This window comes from Macaca mulatta, chromosome 18 (assembly GCF_049350105.2).
Source record: "Macaca mulatta isolate MMU2019108-1 chromosome 18, T2T-MMU8v2.0, whole genome shotgun sequence".
NCBI classification, from domain to species: Eukaryota; Metazoa; Chordata; class Mammalia; order Primates; family Cercopithecidae; genus Macaca; species Macaca mulatta.
In genome coordinates this window covers 72,007,858-72,035,718 of record NC_133423.1, presented here as the reverse complement: position 1 = coordinate 72,035,718, position 27,861 = coordinate 72,007,858, and the positions used below count along the sequence as shown (strand labels likewise).

At 39.2% G+C, this 27,861-nt stretch overlaps 1 protein-coding gene across 15 annotated transcripts in view; it reads left to right on the top strand.

The window, feature by feature from the left end:
* The window catches only part of YES1 (YES proto-oncogene 1, Src family tyrosine kinase), an 88,817-nt gene extending 60,956 nt beyond the window's left edge, over positions 1–27,861 (top strand). For 14 of the 15 annotated variants that reach the window (XM_028837691.2, XM_077974554.1, XM_077974549.1 and 11 more), the window contains 9 exons: positions 1,572–1,670; positions 3,838–3,941; positions 4,033–4,182; positions 6,764–6,919; positions 7,078–7,257; positions 10,381–10,457; positions 12,927–13,080; positions 16,606–16,737; positions 25,128–27,861. In XM_028837691.2, the coding sequence (XP_028693524.1) occupies positions 1,572–1,670; positions 3,838–3,941; positions 4,033–4,182; positions 6,764–6,919; positions 7,078–7,257; positions 10,381–10,457; positions 12,927–13,080; positions 16,606–16,737; positions 25,128–25,336 (1,261 nt within the window). In that variant the 3' untranslated portion in view covers positions 25,337–27,861. 15 annotated transcript variants of the gene reach the window in all.

Here is a 27,861-nt window from a genome sequence, read left to right as displayed (position 1 = left end):
GGAATATTTCTAGATAACATGTTTATAAGTATGCATTATTCTAGAAATTCAGGGTTTTTTTGTTTTTTGTTTTTTTGAGATGGAGTTTTTCTCTTGTCACCCAGGCTGGAGTGCAATGGCATGATCTTGACTGACTGCAAACTCTGCCTCCCAGATTCAAGCGATTCTCCTGCCTCAGTCTTCTGAGTAACTGGGATTACAGGCACACACCACCACTCCCAGCTAATTTTTGTATTTTTAGTAGAGACAGGGTTTCACCATATTGGCCAGGTTGGTCACGAACTCCTGACCTCAGGTGATCTGCCCACCCCAGCCTCCAAAAGTACTGGGATTGCAGGCGTAAGCCACTGCGCCCGACCAGAAATGCAGTGGTTTTTTTTTTTTTTTCCTTTCTTTTTTCTTTCTTTTTTTTTAGATGGAGTCTCATTCTGTTGTCCAGGCTGGAGTGCATTGGCATGATCTTGGCTCACTGCAACCTCCACCTCCCAGGTTCAAGCGATTCTGCTGCCTCAGCTTCTCAGGTAGCTGGGACTACAGGTGCACGCCACTGCGTCTGGCTAATTTTTATATTTTTAGTAGAGACCGGGTTTCCCCATGTTGACCAGGCTGGTCTTGAACTCCGGACCTCAGGTGATCTGCCTGCCTCAGCCTCCCAAAGTGCTGGGATTACAGGCTTGAGCCACTGCGCCTGGCCCATCAATTCAGTTTTTAACTTTATTGCTCATTGTTAATTGTTTGGCTACAGGACTGTTAGAGCATTGTGTTGTTTTTGGGTTTTTTTTGTTTTTTTTATCTAAAATGAGTAAAAAAGAATATTACAATTTTATGTACTATAAAGAGAAAAGCATTTGGCAATAAAGAATGGACTACTGATACACATGCTATAACCTAGATGAACCTTTAAAAAATTATGCCAAGTAAGTCAGTTACAGAAGACCACATAAATGACATATTTCCATTTATATGAAGTGCATGCAGTGGGCATATCCATAGAGACAGACAGAAAGCTGATGAGTGGGGTTGCCAGTGGTTGGAGGGAGTTGGGGGTGTGGAGTGATTGCTTATGGGTACAGGGTTTCTTTTGGGGGTGATGAAAATGTTCTAAAATTGATTGTGATAATGGTTTTACAACTCTGAATATATTAAAAACTAGTGAATTGTACATCTTAAATGGGGGAATTTTATGGCATGCAGCTTACACCTTAAAGCTTTAGAAAAAAAAAAAAAAAAAGAAAACAAACTGAGTAATTTGAAAGATTTACTTCCCAAATTGTTTTATTCACCATAGTCTGTCTTAGGTTGAAAGAATTGTGTTAAAAAAAGAAATCTTATAACTGAAAGTGTGTAGGGTTTTGGGGCTTTATTTGGAACAGCAGTATACAATTGTGCTTCCTTTAATTCATGTAACCTATTTTTTAATATCGTTCAAGTTTAATTCTTGATCCAATGAATGTATAAATAAAAAATGAAAGTAATACCCTTCGTTTACTTCAGATGGAAGATAGCACTGCAATATTTTGTACCTTGGGCAATTGTCTACCTTGCGGTGATTGCTGTTTTATGTGTTGCAGGGAAGGAGATTGGTGGGAAGCAAGATCAATCGCTACAGGAAAGAATGGTTATATCCCAAGCAATTATGTAGCGCCTGCAGATTCCATTCAGGCAGAAGAGTATGGCACTACCTCATATTTTATTAATTATTTTGATTTTTAAAATGTTTTAATGCACATTCTACTTAGCCACAACTTTACACACACAGAATTACATACCAGTCTTAATTCAGCTAATGTATCGTATTAATAGATGTTACTTAAAAATTAATAACTAACATCATAGTATTTGCTTAGAGTAGGATCATAAACGAATCTGCATCAATTATATTTCCTTATGCCTAGTCTCTCTTGTGTTTTCACTTAAATATGTATCTGTAAACCTTTTGCATATTTTTCAGACTGTCTCACTTCAAAAATTTGCCTTCAGATTATCCTCATTCCCTGCCTTGACTTATTTTTTAACTTGCAGCTTATATATGGGGGTGTGCTGGTATGGATGGGTATATTGGTGTATATATGCATCCCATACATATCAGACACTTACATTTTTCTTTTTTTTTTTTGAGACAGGGTCTTGGCTCTGTCGCCCAGGTTGGAGTGCAGTGGCGTGATCTCGGCTCACTGCAACCTCCACCTCCCAAGCTCAAGCAATAACTGCCTCGGCCTCCCAAGCAGCTGGGACTACAGGCATGCACCACCATGCCCAGCTAATTTTTGTATTTTTAGTAAAGACGGGGTTTTGCCTGTTGGCCAGGCTGACTCCTGACCTCAAGTGATCCACCCGCCTCAGCCTCCCACCCAAGTGCTGGGATCACAGGCGTGAGCCATTACGCCTGGCCCAAAGACTACATTCTTTAAAGTTTTACTATTTTTAAATATTTCAGAGATTTATTACCACTTTATGATTATAAAAGTAATATGACCATGAAAAAATATTACCTTCAGTTAGTTTTATATGACTGTTAACCTCTTGATTTTAGGCACTTGCATTGTAGTTAATGTAGGAAAGTATCCTTCTCTTTTAGCAAGTACACACTGAAGTATTTGAGGTAATAATTCAGCATGTTTGCAACTTAAAATTAGTTAAGAAAAAATATGTATCTATATATACATGCACACACATACATATAAAGAGACGGAGAGAGTATGACAAAGCAAAGTGTTAGCTGTTGGGGAACCTAGTTGTAGGGTTTGTTGTAGGGTGTATGGGAGTTCTGTGTCCTATTTTTGCAACTTTTAAAAAGTCAAAATTCACCTTCAGTGACATACTACTTTTAGGTTAAACCAGTTTATCTGAGATTCATAAATGCTACTTTATTTTCATATTATAACACTTAACAGAGTTCCTTGCATATGATAGGTGCTCTATCAATGTTTGTTTGCTTTTATTAATGACCTGTAATGTGTCTCAATAACTCTTTGTTCTACTATGGTGCTTCTTACTTTCTGTTTTTGTCTTCTGCAGTTTTCTGTGAGCTCTTCCACAGCAGACACTGTCATTTTATTCACAAAACCTTATTAAATTAAACCCACACATATTTAAGAGTTACTAATAATTTGGGTATGATATACTTGTGTCTTACTGAATACAGATGATGATGCTGTTACCAGGGAACCACTTCTATTCTTCCTGTCATAGTCTTAATATTTCCATTTGTCACTGACAGAAAGGGTCTGTTATTTTGCTGCCTTTCCTTCTCCATTTACTGTTCCTGTGACTGTCAGGTGGAGTTTTAAGAGACATATTGAGTAGTTAATACATGGAAATACTATAAGAGTATAAGTATATTCTTTTTTTTTTTTTTGAGACGGAGTCTGGCTCTGTCACCCAGGCTGGAGTGCAGTGGCGCGATCTCGGCTCACTGCAAGCTCCGCCTCCCGGGTTTACGCCATTCTCCTGCCTCAGCCTCCCGAGTAGCTGGGACTACAGGCGCCCGCCACCTCGCCCGGCTAGTTTTTTGTATTTTTTAGTAGAGACGGGGTTTCACCGTGTTAGCCAGGATGGTCTCGATCTCCTGACCTCGTGATCCGCCCGTCTCGGCCTCCCAAAGTGCTGGGATTACAGGCTTGAGCCACCGCGCCCGGCCGAGTATAAGTATATTCTAACAGTAATATTTGGATATTACTAATCAATAAAACTCTTAAATTTTCCTGTATTTTGAGCTGTGTTCTCTTAGCTATTCTTTGTCATCCAAACCTATCCCAATCCATTCTTACTGACACTTGTGTATAATTTTTCTGAACCTCATACTTTTCAATTCAAAACACTTAATTTTTTTTCCAGATGGTATTTTGGCAAAATGGGGAGAAAAGATGCTGAAAGATTACTTCTGAATCCTGGAAATCAACGAGGTATTTTCTTAGTAAGAGAGAGTGAAACTACTAAAGGTATGAATATTGTTATATTAGTGTTAAGTATAAAATTTCTTGAGGCAGTATTTTGAGAAAGATATAGTGAAAGTTTTTATTTTTCACCCAGGTGCTTATTCCCTCTCTATTCGTGATTGGGATGAGGTAAGGGGTGACAATGTGAAACACTACAAAATTAGGAAGCTTGACAATGGTGGATACTATATCACAACCAGAGCACAATTTGATACTCTGCAGAAATTGGTGAAACACTACACAGGTATGTGAATATTTCGAAGGTAAAAATTATTTCTTCACATTCTAGTTTATGAGGACAAAATCCATATCCTCATTTCTCTTAAGATTTAACACACTTATTTACACATAATACATACCCAATAAATGTCTGTTGTATTCTAGTTTTAAAAGGAGGAACAGGTAATACTTAGTACTTGAATCGTGCTACTCAGATAATGTGCTAATAGACTTTCATCATTTGAGTCCTTATATCTTACTGGCGTAGTATTTACACTGGAGTTCATTTCGTCACATGTACATTGTGAAAATAAACCTAAAAGCAAATATTTATGGACACTTAGTAAGTAAAACTAAACATTGGGTAGCAGAAAAAGCTACGTCAGAAGGATTACCTTCCTCTGCATGGGCTGGATCACATAAGCTTTCCTAAATATAAATCCAATGAAATTTGGTCTGATGATACATTTTTCTTATCCTAGAAAATTAACCTACAGTGATTATAGACATTTTTTGTCTTTCAAGGACTGAAGGTATTTAATATTAGAATCTTCTGTCTCAAAATTTTTCATTACCAATTTGGTATATGAATGCCCCTGAAAGTCTTTATATGATTAATACTGGGAGAGGGGATGTTTCCATGGTAATGTCTTCAATGACAGCTAGCTACAAACTGTGTCTGTCAAGTCAACCAGCAATCTTGACATTGATTAAGCATGTTACCAAGCAGTGGCATCACTTGTAATTGCCTTTGTCACAATGTGAATTTGTGTGGTTATTTAGTGAGAATAGGAGAGAACATGTCTCATTTTCAATAAGAAAGATTGTATAAGCAGAATTCACAAGTTAAGCCGTTATGAATCTAGGGTTCCCTGACTTTGTGTCTCCCTTATTTAAAAAATCAGTCTCCTGCTAGGCATGGTGGCTTGTGCCTTTAATCCCAACTACTGATGCAGGAGGATCATTTGAGGCCAGGAGTTCAAGAACAGTCTGGGCAACATAGCGAGACCTCATCTCTTTTTTTTTTTTTTTTTTGAGACGGAGTCTCGCTTTGTCGCCCAGGCTGGAGTGCAGTGGCCGGATCTCAGCTCACTGCAAGCTCCGCCTCCCGGGTTTACGCCATTCTCCTGCCTCAGCCTCCCGAGTAGCTGGGACTACAGGCGCCCACCACCTTGCCCGGCTAGTTTTTTTTATTTTTAGTAGAGACGGGGTTTCACCATATTAGCCAGGATGGTCTCGATCTCCTGACCTCGTGATCCGCCCGTCTCGGCCTCCCAAAGTGCTGGGATTACAGGCTTGAGCCACCGCGCCTGGCCTGACCTCATCTCTTAAAAAAAAAAAAAGGGCTGGCACGGTGGCTCACACCTGTAATCGCACCACTTTGGAAGGCTGAAGCGGACAGATCACTTGAAGTCAGTAGTTCAAGACCAGCCTGGGCAACATGACAAAACCCTATCTTTATTAAAATACAAAAAAATGTAGCCAGGCTTGGTGGCGTGTGCCTGTAGGCCCAGCTACTTGGGAGGCTGAGGCAGGAGAATCACTTGAACCCGGGAGGTGGAGGTTACAGTGAGCTGAGATCACACCGTTGCACTCCATCCTGGGCAACAGAGTGAGACTCCATCTCAAAAAAAAAAAAAAAAAAATCTCCTAAATGATCCTAAATAAACTTTTTCTTTGATTTTTGGTATGCCTGTTACAAATTAGTGGCTATTAAATATAACATTTAATGATAACATTCTCTTTGAAAATTAATAAAACCCAGTGTACAAAGGCAGAACTTTAGAAGCAGACAGATCTTGATTTGAATCCCATCTCTACCATTTACTAACTGCAGGACCTTGGGGGAAAGTTGCATATGTTTTCAAAGCTTCATTTATATGAGATATTTGTAAAGTACGAATTTAGCACAGTACTGGAACATACTAAGTGTTTAGTAAATAATAACTTAAAATATATATATATATTTTTTAAGTTATACTAAGTAGCAAATATGCTAATATATTTACTATATATTAGTATATACATACTAAGTATTTAGTAAATAATATATATGTGTGTGTGTGTGTGTATATATATATATTTTGAGTCAATCTCACTGTGTCACCCAGACTAGAGTGCAGTGGCACGATTTTGGCTCACTGCAGCCTCTGCCTCCCGGGTTCAAGCGATTCATCTGACTCAGCCCCCTGAGTAGCTGGGACTATAGGCATGCACCACCACGCCCGGCTAATTTTTGTATTTTTAGTAGAGACAGCGTTTCACGTATTGGCCAGGCTGGTCTCAAACTCCTGACCTCGTTATCCGTCTGCCTCAACCTCTCAAAGTGCTGGGATTACAGACGTGAGCCACTGTGCCTGGCCTTAACAATAAATTTTACAAAATATTTCACTTATATATATTTATATTATATATTTTTATATATATATATATATTTCATATTTTGCTTCTTATGGACAACTCCCTTTTTGTTTTGTGTTTTTAGAGTAAAACTCGAAAGGACTTCTATTTTTGTTTCTCTACAGTGTAAACTTAAAACATTGATACACTACATACCCCGTAATTTTTGTAATTGATTTTACAGTGTAGTTTATTCATTTATCTAGAACATGCTGATGGTTTATGCCACAAGTTAACAACTGTGTGTCCAACCGTGAAACCTCAGACTCAAGGTCTAGCAAAAGATGCTTGGGAAATCCCTCGAGAATCTTTGCGACTAGAGGTTAAACTAGGACAAGGATGTTTTGGCGAAGTGTGGATGGGTAAGAAGCCTGAATTTTTGTTTTCTGTCATTGTTTAGCTGTGGATTAAAGTGCAACAATTTATGATAAAATATGTTTCATTATTTAAGGTAAGTGCTGTTTACTGAAGTTTGGTCTAAAATCCTTTAAAATATAAATTCATAAAATGTGTTGTTTAGGAACATGGAATGGAACCACAAAAGTAGCAATCAAAACACTAAAACCAGGTACAATGATGCCAGAAGCTTTCCTTCAAGAAGCTCAGATAATGAAAAAATTAAGACATGATAAACTTGTCCCACTATATGCTGTTGTTTCTGAAGAGCCAATTTACATTGTCACTGAATTTATGTCAAAAGGTATGTATTAGTATCTCTTTAGGTATTCGTGTTGATAATATTTTTAAGAGTCTTTATTTCTATTTATATGCATATAGACTTATCGTATACCGTTTTCTAATTTAAGATTTTTCTATAGACATTTGAATAGAAGAAACCTGACTTTGTTTAATGGAATAGTGATTATCCAGTTATTCCAGAGGATAGTATGATGTTTAAAAGGAAAAGTAGGCAAGCTGAATTATTTTTGAAATTAAGTTTGGCTAAAAGAAACGGAAAAGCTAGAAAGGTGAAAAATAGAAATTGTCTGTACACATTTAATTAAAATGATAAAATCAGAAAGATACTTACATTTTTAGTACTAAAGCAAAGAAATAAGGTAAAGTTAAAATAAATTAGTTTTCTCATTTTAATATAAACATAATTCCTATATTCAGGACTTCTAGGAACTTTTTTCGCCACTGTTTTTTTTTTTTTTTGGATAGAGACTGGGGTCTCAACTATGTTGCCCAGGCTGATCTTGAACTCCTGGCCTCAAGCAATCCTCCCTTTTTGGCCTCCCAAAGTGCTGGTATCACCAGCATGAGCCACTGTGCCTGGCCTCCCCACTGCTTTCAATGGAAATTTCTTCATTTTCCCAAACTCTAGACCACAAGATGGGATCTTCAGTAACAGGGTTAGGGGGAGGATAAAGATATTAATACTCTTTCCTCTTTTTCCCTGTGCAAATGATCCTTTAGAAGAGGAATTAGTAAGTCAGCAGATAAGCTGACAGGCCTGATTTTTATGTGTTTGATTCGATCTGCTTTATTGTTGTTATTTTTACTCTTGAACCAATAATATACAGTAGTCACTAATTATGTCACCTTCTTCAGTAGTCTATCTTGACCAATGATGTAGTTCCATCTAGTGGTGACAAGGACAACTACAAGTTACGTATTTGCTATAGGAAAAGTTTTCCCCACAAAAGGGGACTGAAACCGAAAGTTAAGAAATGGTACAGCCTATTTATTGATAGCCAGAACACACCTAAAGACCCAAAGCACCTGGCGCTCTTTGGAAGGAATGTATACTGCAAACAGTTGCCAAATACGGCATTTTTTTGGTTTGCTTGGTGTTTTGTTTTTTGTTTTTGGTTTTTTGTGAGATGGGGCCTCACTCTATCCCCCAGGGTGGAGTGCAGTCACAGTTCTCTGCAGCTTCGACCTCCCTGGGCTCAAGTGATCCTCTCATCTCAGCCTCCCAAGTAGCTGGGATTACAGGTGCATGCCACCCCACATAGATAATTTTTGTATTTTTCTGCAGATGGGGTTTCTCCCTGTTTCCCAGGCTGGTTTGGAACTCCTGGGGTCAAGCGATCAGCCTGCCTTGGCCACCCAAAGTGCTGCAATTACAGGTGTGAGCCACCACACCCAGGCCAAATATGCCCTTTCAAAGAGTATATTAGATGAACCAGAGGAGAAGGGAGGGCCAGGCATGGTGGCTGACCTGGGAAACATGGTGAAACCCCATCTCTACAAAAACTAAAAAAATTAGCAGGGCATGGTGGCACACACATGTAGTCCCTACTCAGGAGGCTGAGGCATGAGAATTGCTTGAGCCCAGGAGGTTGAGGCCACAGTGAGCTGTGCTTGTGCCACTGCACTCCATCTGGGGTGAAAAAATGAGACCCTGTCTCAAAAAAAAAAAAAAAAAAGGGAGAAAAGGAGAGGGAAGATGTTTAAATCAAGGTATTGGAAGCAGGCCAAGCACAGTGGTTCACGCCTCCAATCCCAGCACTTTGGGAGACTGAGGCAGGTAGATCACTTGAGGTCAGGAGTTCGATCCCAGCCTGGCCAACATAGCGAAACCCCATCTCTACTAAAAATACAAAAAATAGCCGGGCTTGGTGGATCATGCTGTAGTTCTAGCTGCTTGGGAAGCTGAGGCACGAGAATGGCTTGAGCCTGGGAGGCAGAGGTTTCAGTGAGCCAAGATGACACCGCTGCACTCCAGCCTGTGTGACTAAGCGAGACTCGGTTTCAGATAAAGACTTTTAACAATTAAAAAATACATTGGGAGCATAAGAAATATAATGAAGGTAAGACTAATAGCCCATTTAGCGCTGTATATTAATTTAAAAATTACTTAATTGGGAGAACATGGTAGAATTCCGTGTTGTCAGACCACTGGGAACAATTATTTCCAGACGGGAGAGATTTAGAATACAAGATAACAAAAGTCCTTTCTATTTTTAAAACTCTTTAATTCCTCATGTTGGTATTCACTTAGCACTTGTCCCTTGATAATCTGTTCAAACTCATTGCCCCATGCATTCCAACATAAACCCACTGTTCTGCTCTTTGTTTTCATGATTTTCTTCATGTTTTTTCTTTCGCCTGGAATTTGGTTTCCCTAGCTCTGGACCAGTAAGTACACCGACTACACTGCCCCGATCCAGTTTGTGGTCAGGCATTCCATTTAGTTGTCATTTCTATTTAGTCGTCTTTAATCTGGAGCCATTCCTGCACCTTCCTCTGTCTTCCATAGCATTGTTACTTCTGAAGAGAATAGACCACTTTTATGTTTTAAATGTGCCTTAATTTGGGTTTGTGTGATGTTTTCTCTTGATTAAATTCAAGTACATTGTAAGCTTTTAACAAATAATAGAGAAGCCATAATCAGACTTCTAGCCTTTTTCTTTGCTGTTATTCATAGTACTTGGTAGTTTTCAGAGAGAGCTTGGTCACAGCAGTAGTTCGACAGCAACTCATTTAGCTACCTGTATTTAGTTTTAACTACCCCCAAGATATTCCTAGTTGTCTGAATTCTTGAATCAGGTTTACTTAAAATTATGTAAGTATTTAATACTACTTCCTGAATCAGAATTGGGATATTGATCAAAGCAAGGAAAAAATGCCTCTTGTCAGGTAAAGTTAATGCATTTTCTTTTTTTTTGCGTATGTTATCAGGAGAAGTTTTCAAAATTTCAGCTTAGAGACCTCTTCTGGGATCTAGATAATTATTTAGAAACTCCAAAACTGCACAAAATTTTAAAAAATGAAAAGCTAAGAAGTTCTGTGTTGTGATTTGGGGTGGAGTATTCATTTCAATCCTAATATAAGATTTGCTTATTTTGTATGAATATCTTACTGTCTGTTACAGGAAGCTTGTTAGATTTCCTTAAGGAAGGAGATGGAAAGTATTTGAAGCTTCCACAGCTGGTTGATATGGCTGCTCAGGTATCTGTATATATGCATGTATCCATTTGAATTGAAAGTGTATATTAAAATGTAGAATAATCTTACCAGAATATTATAGTTTATGTAGTGAAATGGTGGGATTTTATTTTTATTTTTTATTTTTTTAGAGACAGAGTCTCATTCTGTCACCCAGGGTGGAATGCAGTGGTGCACTGATAGCTCCCTGCTTGAAGAGCCTTGAATTCTTGGGCTCCAGCAATCCTCTCACCTCAGCCTCCTGAGTAGCTGGGACTGCAGGCACAGGCCACCATTCCCAGCTAATTTTTTAAAATATATATTTTTTTGTAGACACAGGGATCTCTATTTTGCTTAGGCTGGTCTCAAAGTCCTTGGCTCAAAGGATCCTCCCACCTCAGCCTCCTAAAGTGTTGGGATTACCTGGCCAATAATGGAATTTTAGAACTGGCAGGAACATTAGAGATAATCCGATGCAAGCTTTTAATGTTACAGATTAATGAAGTATCAAAAGACCGGAGGTATCTAAAACTCACATAACTTGTTAGTAACAGAACCAGTATTAGAACCAGCTATATAACTCTTAGTCCAGTGCTGTCTTGTATCATATGGTTTCTTAGAAAATAGATGTTTCCTGGCCGGGCGCGGTGGCTCACGCTTGTAATCCCAGCACTTTGGGAGGCCAAGGTGGGTGGATCACTTGAGGTCAGGAGTTCAAGACTAGCCTGGCCAACATGGTGAAACTCCATCTCTACTAAAAATACTAAAAATTAGCCAGGCATGGTGGGGGGCACCTGTAATCCCAGCTACTCAGGAGGCTGAGGCAAGAGAATCACTCGAACCCGGGAGGCGGAGGTTGCAGTGAGCCAAGACCACACCATTGCACTCCAGCCAGGGCAACAAGAGCAAGACTCCTGTCTTGGAAAAAAAGAAAATAGATGTTTCCACAAATGTAAAGTCTATATGTATACATATTTCAACAGATAATTTTAAGAAAATTAAAGTGGATGAGTGCTGTTCCAAAGAAAATATTAGTAATCTAAAGTGTATGCTGAATTTTTTATTTACTATAGTCCAACACAAGAATTAAGATGGTATATATGCAGTTTAAAATGGAACTTTTTTACTCTTCTTTTTGTTTTAAATATACAGTGAAAACTGTTAAAAGTTTATCTTCAGATATGTGGTAGCTATTTGAGAGGCCTTATTATTGGCTTTGGTTGACATGCTGATTTGGGAATCTTACCTCCTAGCATCCAAATGTCCACAGAATCTGACAATTCAGAAAAACTTTATACTGAGAAACTATACATAGGCGACAGGCATATGCCAGGCCGGTTCATGCTTCTGAGTTAGACACTCTGTGGTAGGGGAGGTTGGCAATCCATTTTTGTTCAAAAAAAAAAAATTTTTAGATTTTGTGAGCCACATCCAATCTGTCATACTTTTTTCTTTTTACAACCCTTTAAAAATGTAAAAACCAGGCTGTGCAAGATGGCTCCTGTAATCTCAGCACTTTGCACCTGGGCAACATGGTGAAACCCCATCTCTGCAAAAAAATGCAAACATTAGCTGGGTGTGCTGGTGCATGCCTGAAGTCCCAGCTACTCAGTAGGCTGAGGTGGGAAAATTGCTTGAGCCCAGAATATGAGACTGCAGTGAGCCAAGATTGCACCACTGCTCTCCAACCTGCATGACAGAGTGAGACCATGTCTCAATCACTCAAAATGTAAAAAACATTTTAGTTTTAGTTCTCTGGCCATGCAAAAACAGGCTGCAGGCCACATTTGGCCTACAAGCAGTAGTTGGGGAGCCTCCACCTTGTGGTTAATACCTTTATCACTGTGTCATCTTAGATTGTGCCTGATAGGGACCTTGATGAGCTTGTTTCCAGAGGCACTAAATTACCTTGTGATTTATCTCTTCTCCTAACCACTGATACAAGAAGACATTAGGAGGGTTAGTCTTGGTCTTCAGAGTAATGCTAGATTTTTTTTTTTTTTTGAGACTGAGTCTCGCTCTGTTGCCCAGGCTGGAGTGCAGTGTGACACAATCTTGGCTCACTGCAACCTTTGCCTCCTGGGTTCAAACAGTTCTCCTGCCTAAGCCTCCCGAGTAGCTGGGATTACAGGTATGCACCACCACACCCAGCTAATGTTTGTATTTTTAGTAGAGACAGGGTTTCGCCATGTTGGCCAAGCTGATCTCGAACTCGTGACCTCAAATGATCCGCCCGCCTCGGCCTCCCAAACTGCTGGAATTATAGATGTGGACCACCGCATCCAGCCAGTGTTAGATTTTTAAAATCTGAATTTAGCCTGCATTTTTACTATGTTTTCTGGTTTTCCTGTGTTATCTTCTAGACTATATCCTGTTACCATCATCCACTTCTGTGATAGTATGATTTTCAGTGATACAATTTGACGTTAACCTTAATTGTCTTCTCTCTACTTCCCTTTGTATCATATGTCTTGTGTTTTTTGTTTTTCCAAGATTGCTGATGGTATGGCATATATTGAAAGAATGAACTATATTCACCGAGATCTTCGGGCTGCTAATATTCTTGTAGGAGAAAATCTTGTGTGCAAAATAGCAGATTTTGGTTTAGCAAGGTTAATTGAAGACAATGAATACACAGCAAGACAAGGTAAAATTACTTTTACATAAAAGCTTGTTATGTAGTGTTCTGTGTTTTGCTTAACTCTCTTGACTATACAGAGTTTTCCAGAATAAGAATTGTTCTAGGTTCCCTCAGAAGAATCATAGAGACTTTGATTTCATTCATAAAATCATGTACAGTAAATACCACTATGGCTTTCTGATAGTTATTTCCTCCAAGAAAGAACTTGACTAGGTATCCTTTGCATTATACATATAGCAAATGGTAGCCTCTTTATACTTCATTTGACATGACAACAAACCTGTTTTAATTTCTTTCCTAGAAAGGCCAGAGGGTCTCAATCAGAGGAGATATTGCCCAGTACCGCCACTCACCAGGGGACATCTGACAATGTCTAGAGACATTTTTGGTGGTTACAACCTGGGGGCTACTGCCGACATCTAGTGGGTAGAGGCCAGGTATACTGCTGAACCTCCTACAGTGTACAAAAATGTGCAGGCAAGACCCCCCACAACACAGAATTATCAGGCCCAAAATGGTAGTGGCGCCAAGATTGAGAAACCCTGCTTCAGACAGTGCTTTCTTTCAACCTCCATACTTTTGTGCAGTTACCTCCATCTGGAATGCCTTCCTATCTGTAATGTATTTTGTTGTTGTTTTTGTTGTTGTTTTTTCGAGATAGGGTCTCACTCTGTCGCTCAGGGTAGAGTATAGTGGCGTAATTTTAGCTCACTGCAGCCTTGACCTCCTGGGGCTCAGGTGATCCTCCCATCTCAGCCTCCTGAGTAGCTGGAACTACAGGTGCACATCACCACACCTGATGAATTCTTTGTATTTTTTGTAGAGACGAAGTTCTGTCATATTGCCCAAGCTGGTCTCGAACTTCTGGGCTCAAGCAATCCTCCTGCCTTGGCTTCCCAAAGTGCTAAGATTACAGGCGTGAGACACCATGCCCGGCCTGTAATCTTTACATGTGAAAATCCTAACCATTCTTTAGGGCTTAATTTAGCTGCCACTTTTTTTTTCAGTACTTTTTGGGAAACTAGTTCTTTAGTGGTGATTTCTGAGATTTTGCTGCACCCATCACCCAAGCATCGTGCACTGTACCCAATATGTAGTTTGTTTGTTTGTTTATTTGTTTGAGACAGAGTCTCGCTCTGTCGCCCAACCCAGGCTGAAGTGCAGTGGCACGATCTCGGCTCACTGCAACCTCTGCCTCCCAGATTCAAGCGATTCTCCTGCCCCAGCCTCCCAAGTAGCTAGGATTACAGGCTCGTACCACCATGCCCAGCTAATTTTTGTATTTTTAGTAGAGACGGGGTTTCACCTCCAATATGTAGTCTTTTATTCACCCCCAACCTTTCCCCCTTAGTCCCCAAAGTCCGTTATATTATTCTTACACTTTTCTGTCCTCATAACTTAGCCCCACTTTTAAGTGAGGCCATACGATATTTGGTTTTCCATCCCTGAGTTACCTCACTTAGAATAGTGGCCTCCAGCTCCGTCTAAGTTTTTGCAAAAGCCATTATTTCATTCCTTTTTATGACTGAGTAGTATACCGTGGTGTATATATGCCACACTTTTTATAATCCACTCATTGGTCGATAGTCATTTAGGTTGGCTCCATATCTGCAATTGTGAATTGTGCTGCTATAAACGTGCGTGTATGTATCTTTTTCATATAATTGATTTTTTTTTTTTTCTTTGAGACAGCTTCTCAATCTGTTTCCCAGGCTGGAGTACAGTGGCACAATCTCGGCTCACTGCAGCCTCCACCTCCCAGATTCAAGTGATTCTCCTGTCTCAGCCTCCTGTGTAGCTGGGATTATAGGAACCTGCCACCAGGCCTGGCTAATTTTTGTATTTTAGTAGAGACAAGGTTTCACCATGTTGGCCAGGCTGGTCTCAAACTCCTGACCTCAGGTGATCCACACACCTTGGCCTCCCAAAGTGCTGGGATTACAGGCTTGAGCCACCACACCTGGCTGATTTCATTTCCTTTGGGAGGTTATTGCTGGATTAAATGGTAGCTCTACTTTTAGTTCTTTAAGTAGTTTCCATACTGTTTTCCATAGTGGTTATACTAATTTACATTCCCACTGTCAGTGCAAAAATGTTCCCTTTACACCACATCCACACCAATATCTATTGTTTTTTTGACTTTTTCATTATGGCCATTCTTGCAGGAGTAAGGTGGTGTCTCATTGTAGTTTTAATTTGCATTTCTCTGATGATTAGTGATGATGTAGCTGCCACTGGTTTTTTGTTTGTTTGTTTGTTTGTTTGTTTTTGAGACGCTCAGGCTGTCGCTCAGGCTGGAGTGCAGTGGCGCAATCTCAGCTCACTGCAAGCTCCGCCTCCCGGGTTCATGCCATTCTCCTGCCTCAGCCTTCCAAGTAGCTGGGACTACAGGCACTTGCCACCACCTCAGCTAATTTTTTTTTTTTTTTTTTTGTATTTTTGGTAGAAACGGGGTTTCACCATATTAGCCAGAATGGTCTCGATCTCCTGACCTCATGATCCGCCCACCTCGGCCTCCCAAAGTGCTGGGATTACAGGTGTGAGCCACCGTGCCTGGCCGAGTTTTGCTTTTTTGCCCAGGCTGGAGTGAAGTGGCATGATCTCGGCTCACTGCAACCTCTGCCCCCCAGGTTCAAGTGATTCTCCTGCCTCAGCCTCCAAAGTAGCTGGGATTACAGGCATGCGCCACCATGCCTAGCTAAGTTTTGTATTTTTGGTAGAGACACGGTTTGCACCACGTTGGCCAGGTGATCTGCCTGCCTCGGCCTCTCAGAGTGCTGGGATTATAGGCATGAGCCACTGCGCCCAACCACCTGCGACTTTTTAAATGAAACGTTTTGTGATTGTGCCAAGGAAAATTGATCATCTGTTTGTCTAAATATCTAAAGAACTCTATTTTAAAACACGATCTACAAACATATAATAACTTAAAGAATGTAAGATACCTATAATCTTATTTCCACAGTAAGTTTATAAACTTCATGAAAGCCATGCTTTTTAGGTTTCCATAATGATTAGCATAATGCCCTCCACATAAAAGACATACACTAAATATTTGAGTAAATTAACATGGGCTTTTAAAAGTAGTACAATAAAATTTTCCAGAACGGTATATAAAGTAGAAAAGAAATTATGTTTGAAAACCCGTAGACATTATAACTCAGTAGAATATTCACTCATCAACCAATAGTTAACTACAGCTATTAGGTGCCAGACTGTACTTAAAAGTTATACATCTTGTAGCCCATATTTTTAGCTTACTACAACTTCAGCCTCTATTTTCTTAAATTGTTTTCTGTTCCCACAGCCAACTTATTTTTTAAATCATCAGCTATCTAATCAGGAATAAATGTGATTTATTTCAATATGAATTTTAAAAATTAATGTTTCTCCCATGTATCTTGTACATTTAAAGAATTGACACTGATGACTACAGTAGAGATATTGACAGAAGATTAGCCCTGCATATGCTGTATTTACACAAATAGATTTTTTAAAAACAATTAAGCAAGATTGTCAATATTATTTTAGGTGCAAAATTTCCAATCAAATGGACAGCTCCTGAAGCTGCACTGTATGGTCGGTTTACAATAAAGTCTGATGTCTGGTCATTTGGAATTCTGCAGACAGAGCTGGTAACAAAGGGCAGAGTGCCATATCCAGGTAAGCTTGCATTTTATTAGCTCTTGGTTATCTCATGAGTGGCTTTATCAGGAGTTTATTAGGAACAGAATTGTAAGCGGGGAAAAGGCCTTTATTTCTTCTCATAGTCCCCCTGCCTCTCCCTCTCCCCACTCCTTCCCTTTACTGTGGCATTGGATGGGTAACAGTCAGTGAAAGCCACGATCCTTGACTGGGTGAGCATATGAGGTATGCCCCACATTTACCTCAGCTTAGGACATTTTCCAAAAGGGCCTCTTACTGTTCTCTCAGATAATAAACATATCTTAAATATCCTGGGTCATCACCCCATACCCTAAATAATTGTTATTTCCCAGTAGTGTGACTGGTGGGTTTTTTGTTGTTGTTGTTGTTTGTTTTGGTTTGTTTTTTGAGACAGAGTCTCGCTTTGTCACGCAGGCTGGAGTGCAATGGTGCAATCTCGGCTCTCTGCAACCTCTGCCTCCTAGGTTCAAGCAATTCTCCTGCCTCAGCCTCCCAAGTAGCTGGGATTACAGGCACCCGCCACCACGCCCAGCTAATTTTTTGTATTTTTAGTAGAGATGGGGTTTTGCCATGTTGACTAGGCTGGTCTCGAACTCCTGACTTCAGGTGGTCCACCTGCCTAGGCCTCCCAAAGTGCTGGGATTACAGGCATGAGCCACCGTGCCCATCCTGGTATGTTTTTTTAAATATATACTAGCCTTGTTTTCTTCATTAGATTATTTTGAGATCCTTTTCTTGTTTTATTTCTCCTAACAAAACCTATTTATAAACCAGTACTTTAAAAAATATGTCTGCCATTAATAAGGAGGAAAAATAAAAATGTCTCCCTTTCAAAATTATGAGATTTATATAGTTCCTAGGGGGAAGGAGAAATTTTAGCCCACTTGAAATTCAGCTACCATTGAGTATTATTTTAGTTTGTTACTTCTCAAACTCTTCTACTGAAGTATCCTAATGTTGAGAGAGAAAGCATATAAAATTTAATCTTTAGGAAAAACTGTTTTGCTAATCTTAAAGGTTTTGCATATTATCTAACATATCCCTCTTCCCTAATACCTCCAACTGTAGATCTAATGCCATCAAATTTTATCACCCACTTTGTCTTGTTGCTGTTATTCACTGATACCATTCAAGTTCTTCTCATTTAATGACTCACCATTGTCCTCTCCAACAAAACTCCTCTCCTGTCTTAATTCCTTGTCATCTTAATACGCATGGTGATGATTTTTCTATTACCCTGGTCTCTTGTAGCTTGAACTCTTCTCCTGTGTAATCTTGTCTTTCACTCTACCTTAGCCAGTCTTCCCATATTCATACCTTAAACCTTAACATTACCAATAACTGCAACCCTTTCAAAATCTATTTCATGCGTCTACTTTCTGACCACCACTTGCCATCTTTCTAGATAATTCTTTCTACCCCAACCCTAGCAATTTCTTGATGCTACCAGGATCTTTACTCCATTGTTTCTGCCACCTTTTCCTGCTTCCTCACCCTCTTCGTGAGACCATTCTCCTTAAATTCCCTAGTGAAGCAGTATAATCACTCCTTTGCAGTTACCTTGCCCTTCACCCTTCTCTGATTTCATCATCATTGCTTAACAAAATCACTGTGCTAAATAAATCCAACTCTGCCTACAACACACCCGCAAACAGGGCTAGAAAAAACAACACAGCCATGCACCATAGTTTCACTTTAAATGTAAAACCATGAGGAAATTTCAGTTTTAGCTGTGATGGAGAGGCATTAGCCTCTAAAAATCCAACTTACTATAGCACTATAAACAACTACAAAAGTTAGATCAAATATGTAAAAGAACATTGCATCAAGAAAGGCCATATTCCTTAAGGCAGGGCAAGTACATGAGCTGAGCCTTACATTTATATTGGCTTTTCTGAAGGCATTTTCTAAAATAGCATAGGGCAGTAAAACCCAGACAGAAAGCATAAGTCTTATTAAGCAAAGGAGACAGAGATCCAAGTGCTGGGATCTGAAGGACAGGATCCCAGAGAAGGAACTATATATAGGGAAAGAACTCTAAAATTCTGCTTTCAAATTCCAGTTGGGCATGGTGACTCACTCCTATAATCCCAGCACTTTGGGAGGCCGAGGTGGGTGGATCGCTTGAGCCCAGGAATTTGAAGCTATACTGAGCTATGATTGCACCACTGCACTCCAGCCTGGGCAACAGAGCAAGACCCTGTTTCAAAAAAAAAAAAAAAATCCCTTCAGGTCCTTGCTCAGTTCTAATCTGCACATACACAGGGGGAAGCTCTGGGAGACCTAACAGAAAATAGCCACTAGGAGGCTGGGGAGTCAAGCAGAGTTCAGAGGCTACAGAGTGCTGAGTTGTTGTCCAACCAAAGTGGATAGATGTTGGAGAATACCCTAGGCTTTTTGTTGAGACCCCAGAAAGTCCATACCCTAGGAGAAAGGGCAAAACTGAGCAAAACTAAGCCCTAACAGCTAGGTGATCTGCCAGTAAATTACAAATGGAATTAAACTGAACATCCTTCAGAAAAAGATAACATGATCCAGATAATCTCCAGTGTATGATTCAAAATGTCTAGCACAAAATAAAAAGTTATTAGACATACGAAGAAGGGAAGAGATGACTGATTATCAAGAGTTCAAAATGTGGTTGGGCGTGGTGGCTCACCCCTGTAATCCCAACACATTGGGAGGCCGAGGCCGGTAGATCACAAGGTCAGGAGTTTGAGACCAGCTTGGCCAAGATGGTGAAAACCCCATCTCTGCTAAAAATACAAAAATTAGCCAGTCACGGTGGCGGGCACCTGTAATCCCAGCTACTCGGGAGGCTGAGGCAGGAGAATCACTTGAACCCAGGAGGTGGAGATTGCGGTGAGCTGAGATCACACCAGTGCACTCTAGCCTGGGTGATAGAGCGAGACTGTCTCAAAAAAAAAAAAAAAGAGTTCAAAATCAATAGGAGCAGACGCTGAGATAATTCAGATCTTGGAGTTAGCAAAAGACTTCAAAATAGCAATATATGGAATGTTAAAATAGAAAAGTTTTGCAAAATAATGGAAAACTGGAGAATTTCAGCAGAATTGGAATCTCTCTCTCTATATATAAAAAAAGAATCAAATGGAAATTAATTTATTTATTTATTTATTTATTTATTTTCTTTTGAGACAGAGTCTCGCTTTGTCTCCCAGGCTGGAGTACGGTGGCACGATCTCGGTTCACTGCACCCTCCGCCTCCCAGATTCCGTCGATTTTCCTGCCTCAACCTCCCAAGTAGCTGGGATTACAGGCATGTGCCACCATGCCTGGCTAATTTTTTGTATTTTTAGTAGAGAGAAGGTTTCGCCATGTTGGCCAGGCTGGTCACAAACTTCGACCTCAAGTGACCCGCCCGCCACAGCCTCCCAAAGTGCTGGGATTACAGGCGTGAGCCACTCCTCCTGGCCCTCAAATGGAAATCTTAGAACCGTAAAACATTATATGAAATTAAGTACTCACTAGTTGGGCATAGTAGAAGACAAGATTAGTGGATTCAGACACATTAACAAAGTATCCAAGGTAATGCAGAGGTAAAAGCTAATGGGGAAGAAAGCAGAGCAGAATGTATGAAACCAGGGAGGCATAGTAGTGAACAGGTCTAATTTATATGTAATGGAGTCCCAGAAGCAGAAAAGAGGAAAAAAAAAGAAACAGTGGCAACATTTTTAAAAAGTAGTGGCTAAAAATCTTCTAAACATGATAAAACAAAATACCAACCCACAGATTAAGTGAACCTCAAACAAGAAAAATAAACTCAGTGAAATTCAAGCAAACATATCATGGTCAAATTATAAAAATCAAAGCCAAACAGCCCTAAGGAGGTGGTGCAGGTTGAGCATTCCTAATTCAAAACTCCGAAATGCAGCCGGGCGCAGTGGCTCAGGCCTGTAATCCCAGCACTTTGGGAGGCCAAGGCTGGTGGATCACGAGGTCAGAAGTTCGAGACCAGCCTGGCCAACATAGTGAAACCCCCGTCTCTACTAAAAATACAACAATTAGCTGGGCATGGTGGCGCACACCTGTAGTACCAGCTACTTGGAGGCTGAGGCAGGAGAATCACTTGAACCGGGGAGGCGGAGGTTGCGGTGAACCAAGATTGCGCCACTGCACTCCAGCTTGGGCAACAGAGCAAGACTTCGTCTCAAAAAATAATCTGAAATGCTCCAAAATCCAAAACTTTTTGAGCATTGACATGATACCACAAATGGAAAATTCCACACCTGTCCTCATGTGACAAGTCACAGTCAAAATGCCGTCAAAATTTGGTTTTGTGCACAAAATTATTTTTAAGATTATGTATATGTATGTGTACATATATGTATAAGGTGTATATGAAACATAAATGAATTTTTTTTTTTTTGAGACAGGGTGTCTCCCCCAGGCTGGAGTGCAGTGGCACAATCAGGGCTCACTGTAGCCTCTGCCTCCCTGGGCTCAGGTGATCCTCCCACCTCAGCCTCCCAAGTAGCTGGGACCACAGGTGTGTGCCATCCACCTAGCTAATTTTTGTATTTTTGTAGAGACGGGGTCTCACCATGTGGCCCAGGATGGTCTTGAAATCCTGGGCTCAAGCGATTTGCCTGCCCTCGCCTCCCAAAGTGCTGGAATTACAGGTGCAAGCCACCGTGCCTGGCTCATAAATGAATTTTGTGTTTAGACTTGGGTCCCATCCCTTAAGATATCTCATTATATATATGCAAATATTCCAAAATCCAAAAAAATCCGAAACACTTCTGGTCCCAGACGTTTCAGATAAGGGATACTCAGCCTGTGTATTGTCTACACAGGAGCAACAGAGACAGCTAGCTTTTCCTCAGATGTGGAAGCCAGGAAAGAGTAAAATTATGTCTTTAAAGTGCTTGGGGGAAAACTGATCTAAAACACCAAAAATAAAAATATCTTACCAAATTTATAATGTATATAAAAATAGACTCTCTGACATAACACAAAGGGAGTAAAGGAATAAGAGGTAAATCGTTTTAAGTTTGGAGCAGGTAAAAATACTTATTTTGAGTAAAATATAATAAACCAAGGAAGCATATTGTAGTCTCAATGATCAAAAATAACAAGAGAAGATAAAAAGCCAACAGAGGAGAGAAAAATTTGAACATTGAAAAATGCTTGTTTAATCAAAATAAAAAGCAAGAGAGAAGAAAAGAATAAATGGAACAAAGATCAGGATGGTAGAATTAAACAGAACTACATCCATAATTAAATTACATTTAGGTACACTAAACATTGCAATTAAAAAAAAGGTAAGTCTGGATTTTAAACACAAACACAAATACTATAATGGTATTTATAAGATACATACTGTAAGGTATTTTAAGAGACTGAAATTAAAAGGATGGAAAAGTTATACTCTGCAAATCCTAACTGAAGAAAGCCTAGGTAGCAGTAGACTTTAAGGCAAGAAATAGTACTAGGGACAAAAAGAATGTTTCATAATGATAAAAGGGTCAGTTCAACAGGGACATAAAAATCCAAAATGAACTATGTAACTACATAGTTTCAAAATGCATAAAAATGTATATGATCGGGATATTCTAGTTAAATATTCAGATGAGAATCAGAGTATAAACAATTTGTAGAGTACCCATCTTTAAAGAAGAAAAAGAGATACTTTATAAACATCATTGTCTTTCTTTGATGATTTTAAGAGGATTTGGAAAGAACTTTCCGCATATAGGACAGACCGATCCGTTGCATACACTTCTCACAGCAGATTGTCCATTTCAAAGCAACAGCTCCTGTTTACTAGTCTTATTTGGGGACAGTAATAAACCTTGGTAAACGCTAACAGGTGTGAAATCCTTACATTTATTGACAGTATGCTAAGTATTTACCATATGGTTTTTTTTTTGTTGTTTTTTTTTTTTTTTTTTTTTTTTTTTAGGAGTCTCACTTTGTCACCCAGACTGGAGTGCAGTGTTGCAATCTCTGCTCACTGCAACCTCTGCCTCCCAGGTTCAAGTGATTCTCCTGCCTTAGCCTCCCGAATAGCTGGGATTATAGGCGTGTGCCACCACACCCAGCTAATTTTTATATTTTTAGTAGAGATGGGGTTTCGTAATGTTGGCCAGGCTGATCTTGAACTCTTGACCTCAGGTGATCCGCCCACTCAGCCTCCCAAAGTGCTGGGATTACAGGTGTGAACCACCGTGCCCAGCTGGCATAAAATAATTTAATAGTTCTAATTATCAGAAAATTCTGAAGAGTGAAGTTCATTTTTGTTTTGTTTTGTTTTGTTTTGTTTTTGAGATGGAGTCCAGCTCTGTCAGGCTGGAGTGCAGTGGTGCAATCTTGGCTCACTGCAACCTCTACCTCCCGGGTTCAAGCAATTCTCCTGCCTCAGCCTCCCAAGTAGCTGGGACTACAGGCGCCCACCACCACCCCCAGCTAATTTTTTGTACTTTTTGTAGAGGGGTGTCACCATGTTGGCCAGTATAGTCTCGATCTCTTGACCTCGTGATCCGCCTGCCTGGGCCTCCCAAAGTGCTGGGATTACAGGCATGAGCCACCGCGCCCGGCCTTTGAATGAAGTTTTGAATGAAAGCTTATTGGTAATTAGAAGTTATTTTCATAGGTTCCAGCTTATTTAGATTGGTTAATCCTAATAGTCAATTAAAATAATAAGGATAAAATAGAAGAAGAGAATGGAAAAGTTCAATTATAGTAAGCCCTAACTGAATATTAATTCCCTTACTCCTTTCCTCCTTCCCCCAACAACTTCTGGTTGTATTTCCATGGTTAGTAAAATGTACTGGATTTCACTTTTTTCCCCCCACCCCGAGATGGAGCCTCGCTCTGTCACCCAGGCTGGAGTGCAGTGGCGCAATCTCTGCTCACTGCAGCCTCCGCCTCCCGTTCAAGTGATTCTCCCACCTCAACTTCCCAAGTAGCTGGGATTACAGGCACCTGCCATCATGCCCGGCTCATTTTTGTATTTTTGTAGAGATGTGGTTTCACCATGTTGGCAAGGCTAATCTTGAACTCCTGACCTCAGGTGATCTCTGCCCACCTCAGCCTCCCAAAGTGCTAGAATTACAGGCAAGAGCCACCGCACCTGGCTGGATTTCACTTATGAAGATGACAGTACCTAGTTAGATGAAAAGCTCAGAAAACTTCCTTTTAAGTATTGAGTTTCAAAGTCGTGTAGAGTCTTTTTAATAGTTTAAAAAATGTATTTTGAGAGATCACTTATTTCTCAAAAAAATAACTGAACATCTAAATAATAATGATTTAACCCCATTACATTTTCTTTAGAGAATCATAGTCTATTTTAAATACCATTCCTGATGACCGGTTGATAAAGTTTCCAAGAGATACGAGGGATGGCCTGACTTGCAGGCAGGTAGGGAAGGTGATGCGGGAGATAGGAAGTGAAATAGGGTTGCTGGCTTGGTGAGACACTGTTGGGAAGAATTTGGAAAAGGAGGCATTTTGCTGGCCTGTGATAAGATGGGGTGAGCTGCTGATCAGGGGGTTGAGGGAGGGGGGATTACAAAGGAATACGAGAAAGGAACCATGTGTAATATCTTGAAGAAAGTCAAACAGGTGATATTGGACAAGGAAACTGTTTCACAGAAGTAATTCAATATAAAGTTATGTAGTTAGTATATTTGGCAAAACCAAGACTAGAACTTTCTTCTGAATTCCTGTTTTAAAGTTCTTTTAGACACGATCTTGCCACCATTCCTCAGTAACCCAAGTTTGGTCATTGTTAAATGTTAATATTAGAAAGTACCAGTACCTCATAGTGGCACCCTAAATTCTTATTAATCAAATGAGGTTGGCTTTTGAAGACATTAGTATTAAAAATAAGATATAAGATGGAATGAAAAATTAGACATGTTAAAACATAGATTAACATTTTCTAAGCTCTTCTTGATATTCTCATGTTTAAAATTTATTTTGTTGCTTTGTTACTAGAATTATTTCACTAAATAAACTTAATATACTTTGAATCAGGCCGGGCGCGGTGGCTCAAGCCTGTAATCCCAGCACTTTGGGAGGCCGAGGCGGGCGGATCACAAGGTCAGGAGATCGAGACCACAGTGAAACCCCGTCTCTACTAAAAAATACAAAAAAAAAAATTAGCCGGGCGCGGTGGCGCCTGTAGTCCCAGCTACTCAGGAGGCTGAGGCAGGAGAATGGCGGGAACCCGGGAGGCGGAGCTTGCAGTGAGACGAGATCGCGCCACTGCACTCCAGCGTGGGCAACAGCGTGAGACTCCGTCTCAAAAAAAAAAAAAATATATATATATATACTTTGAATCAGTTAGTGGCTAGGGGGTTTGTTATGTTTTCCTAGTGGTAGTCAGGACCATTGTTCTTTCATGTTTTAATCTTGTGTGTTAGGTATGGTGAACCGTGAAGTACTGGAACAAGTGGAGCGAGGATACAGGATGCCCTGCCCTCAGGGCTGTCCAGAATCCCTCCATGAATTGATGAATCTGTGTTGGAAGAAGGACCCTGATGAAAGACCAACATTTGAATATATTCAGTCCTTCTTGGAAGACTACTTCACTGCTACAGAGCCACAGTACCAGCCAGGAGAAAATTTATAATTCAAGTAGCCTATTTTATATGCACAAATCTGCCAAAATGTAAAGAACTTTTGTAGAGTTTCTACAGGAATCAAAAGAAGAAAATCTTCTTTACTCTGCATGTTTTTAATGTAAACTGGAATCCCAGATATGGTTGCACAAAACCACTTTTTTTCCCCCAAGTATTAAACTCTAATGTACCAATGATGAATTTTCCAACGTATTTCAGGGTCCAAAGAAAATAGAGCTAAGATACTGATGACAGTGTGGGTGATAGCATGGTAATGAAGGGCAATGAGGCTACTGCTTATAAATCATTTCCTTTCTTTTTTTCCCCACAGTTAGAATTGCTCAAAGAAAATTATTTATTGTTACAGATAAAACTTGAGAGATAAAAAGCTATACTGTAATAAAATCTAAAATTAAGGAGTACATGGGACCAAATGATTCCATTCCAGTTTTTAAAGTTTCTTGCATTTATTATTCTCAGAAGTTTTTTTCTAAGTTAAACAGTCAATATGCAATCTTAATATATGCTTTCTTTTGCATGGACATGGGCCAGGTTTTTCAAAAGGAATATAAACAGGATCTCAAACTTGATTAAATGTTAGACCACAGAAGTGGAATTTGAAAGTATAATGCAGTACATTAATGTTCATATTCATGGAACTGAAAGAATAAGAAGTTTTCCACTTCAGTCCTTTTCTGAGGAGTTTGTCTTAGAATAATGAAGGTAACTAGAAAGTGAGTTAATCTTGTATGAGGTTGCATTGATCTTTTAAGGCAATATATAATTGAAACTACTGTCCAATGAAAGGGGAAATGTTTTAATCTTTAGATAGCATTCTAAGTAAGACCCAGCATTTAAAAAGCCCTTTTTAAAAAATAGATTTGGTACTGTGAGATATTGCTAATATGTCCTTATGGGGATGGGTGCCACAAATAGAAAATATGACCAGATCAGGGATTTGAATGCACTTTTGCTCATGGTGAATATAGATGAACAGAGAGGAAAATGTATTTAAAAGAAATACAAGAAAAGAAAATGTGAAAGTTTTACAAGTAGAGGGATGGAATGTAATGTTTAATGTTGATGTCATGGAGTGACAAAATGGCTTTGCTGGCACTCAAAGCTCCTCACTTAGCTATGTTCTGAGACTTTTAAGAGTTATAAGGTATAACTATAAAACTAATTTTTTTTACACACTAAATGGGTATTTGTTCAGAATAGTGAAGTTACGGTTTCACATTCATTCCTGTGGGATATGACTTTAATGTAAAACATTTTTAGGACTCCAGTTTTCAAATCATGTTTGAATCTACTTTCGCTTTTAAAGTCTACATAATGGTGGTCATTTTTTCCCTTTTAGAATACATTAAATGGTTGATTTGGGGAGGAAAACTTAGTCTGAATATTAACAGCGGTGAAAAGGGAACAGTTTTTACCCTAAAGTGCAAAAGTGAAACATACAAAATAAGACTGATTTTTAAGAGTAACTCAGTAATTTCAAAATACAGATTTGAATGGCGGCATTAGTGGTTTAAGTGTCTAGCAGAGGAAAAATTGAATCTGATAAAATGAAGATCTGGTGTATATGTTTTAAAATACTCTGATATAGTCACACCTTAATCTTATATTAGGCCCCTCTATTTTCAGGATATAATTCTTAACTATCATTATTTACCTGATTTTAATCATCAAATTTGAAGTTCTTTGCCATGTCATATATGTTCAAATTCAAACCATTTTAAAATGTGACAGGTGGACTTCATGCAAGTTGGCAATAGTTCTGGTACTAAAAATTGTGGTTGTTTTTTTCTGTTTACGTAACCTGCTTAGTATTGACACTCTCTACCAAGAGGGTCTTCCTAAGAAGAGTGCTGTCATTATTTCCTCTTGTCAACAACTTGTGACACGAGATTTTTTTAAGGGCTTTATGTGAACTATGATATTGTAATTTTTCTGAGCATATTCAAAAGGGTAACAAAATTATGTTTATGTACTAAATCTAATCAGGAAAGTAAGCCAGGAAAAGTTGATGGTATTCATTAGGTTTTAACTGAATGGAGCAGTTCCTTATGTAATAACAATTGCATAGTAGGGATAAAACACTAACTTAATGTGTATTCATTTTAAATTGTTCTGTATTTTTAAATTGCCAAGAAAAATAAACAACTTTGTAAATTTGGAGATTTTTTCCAACAGCTTTTCGTCTTCAGTGTCTTAAAGTGGAAGTTAACCTTTACCAAAAAAGGAAGTTGGCAAAAACAGCCTTCTAGCACACTTTTTTTTAATGAATAATGGTAGCCTAAACTTAATATTTTTATAAAGTATTGTAATATTGTTTTGTGGATAATTGAAATAAAAAATTCTCATTGAATGCACCTATTAATCCTTTTAGTTGCCGTTCATATTCTCATTCATTTTTTAAAAATTGGTATATTCTGAATTTATTCTTCCATTGGGGAAAAAATGTTCAGTTACTTGTAACTACTGAGCAGAATTTAATCAATCCTTTATTAAATTCAGAACATTATTGAACTCA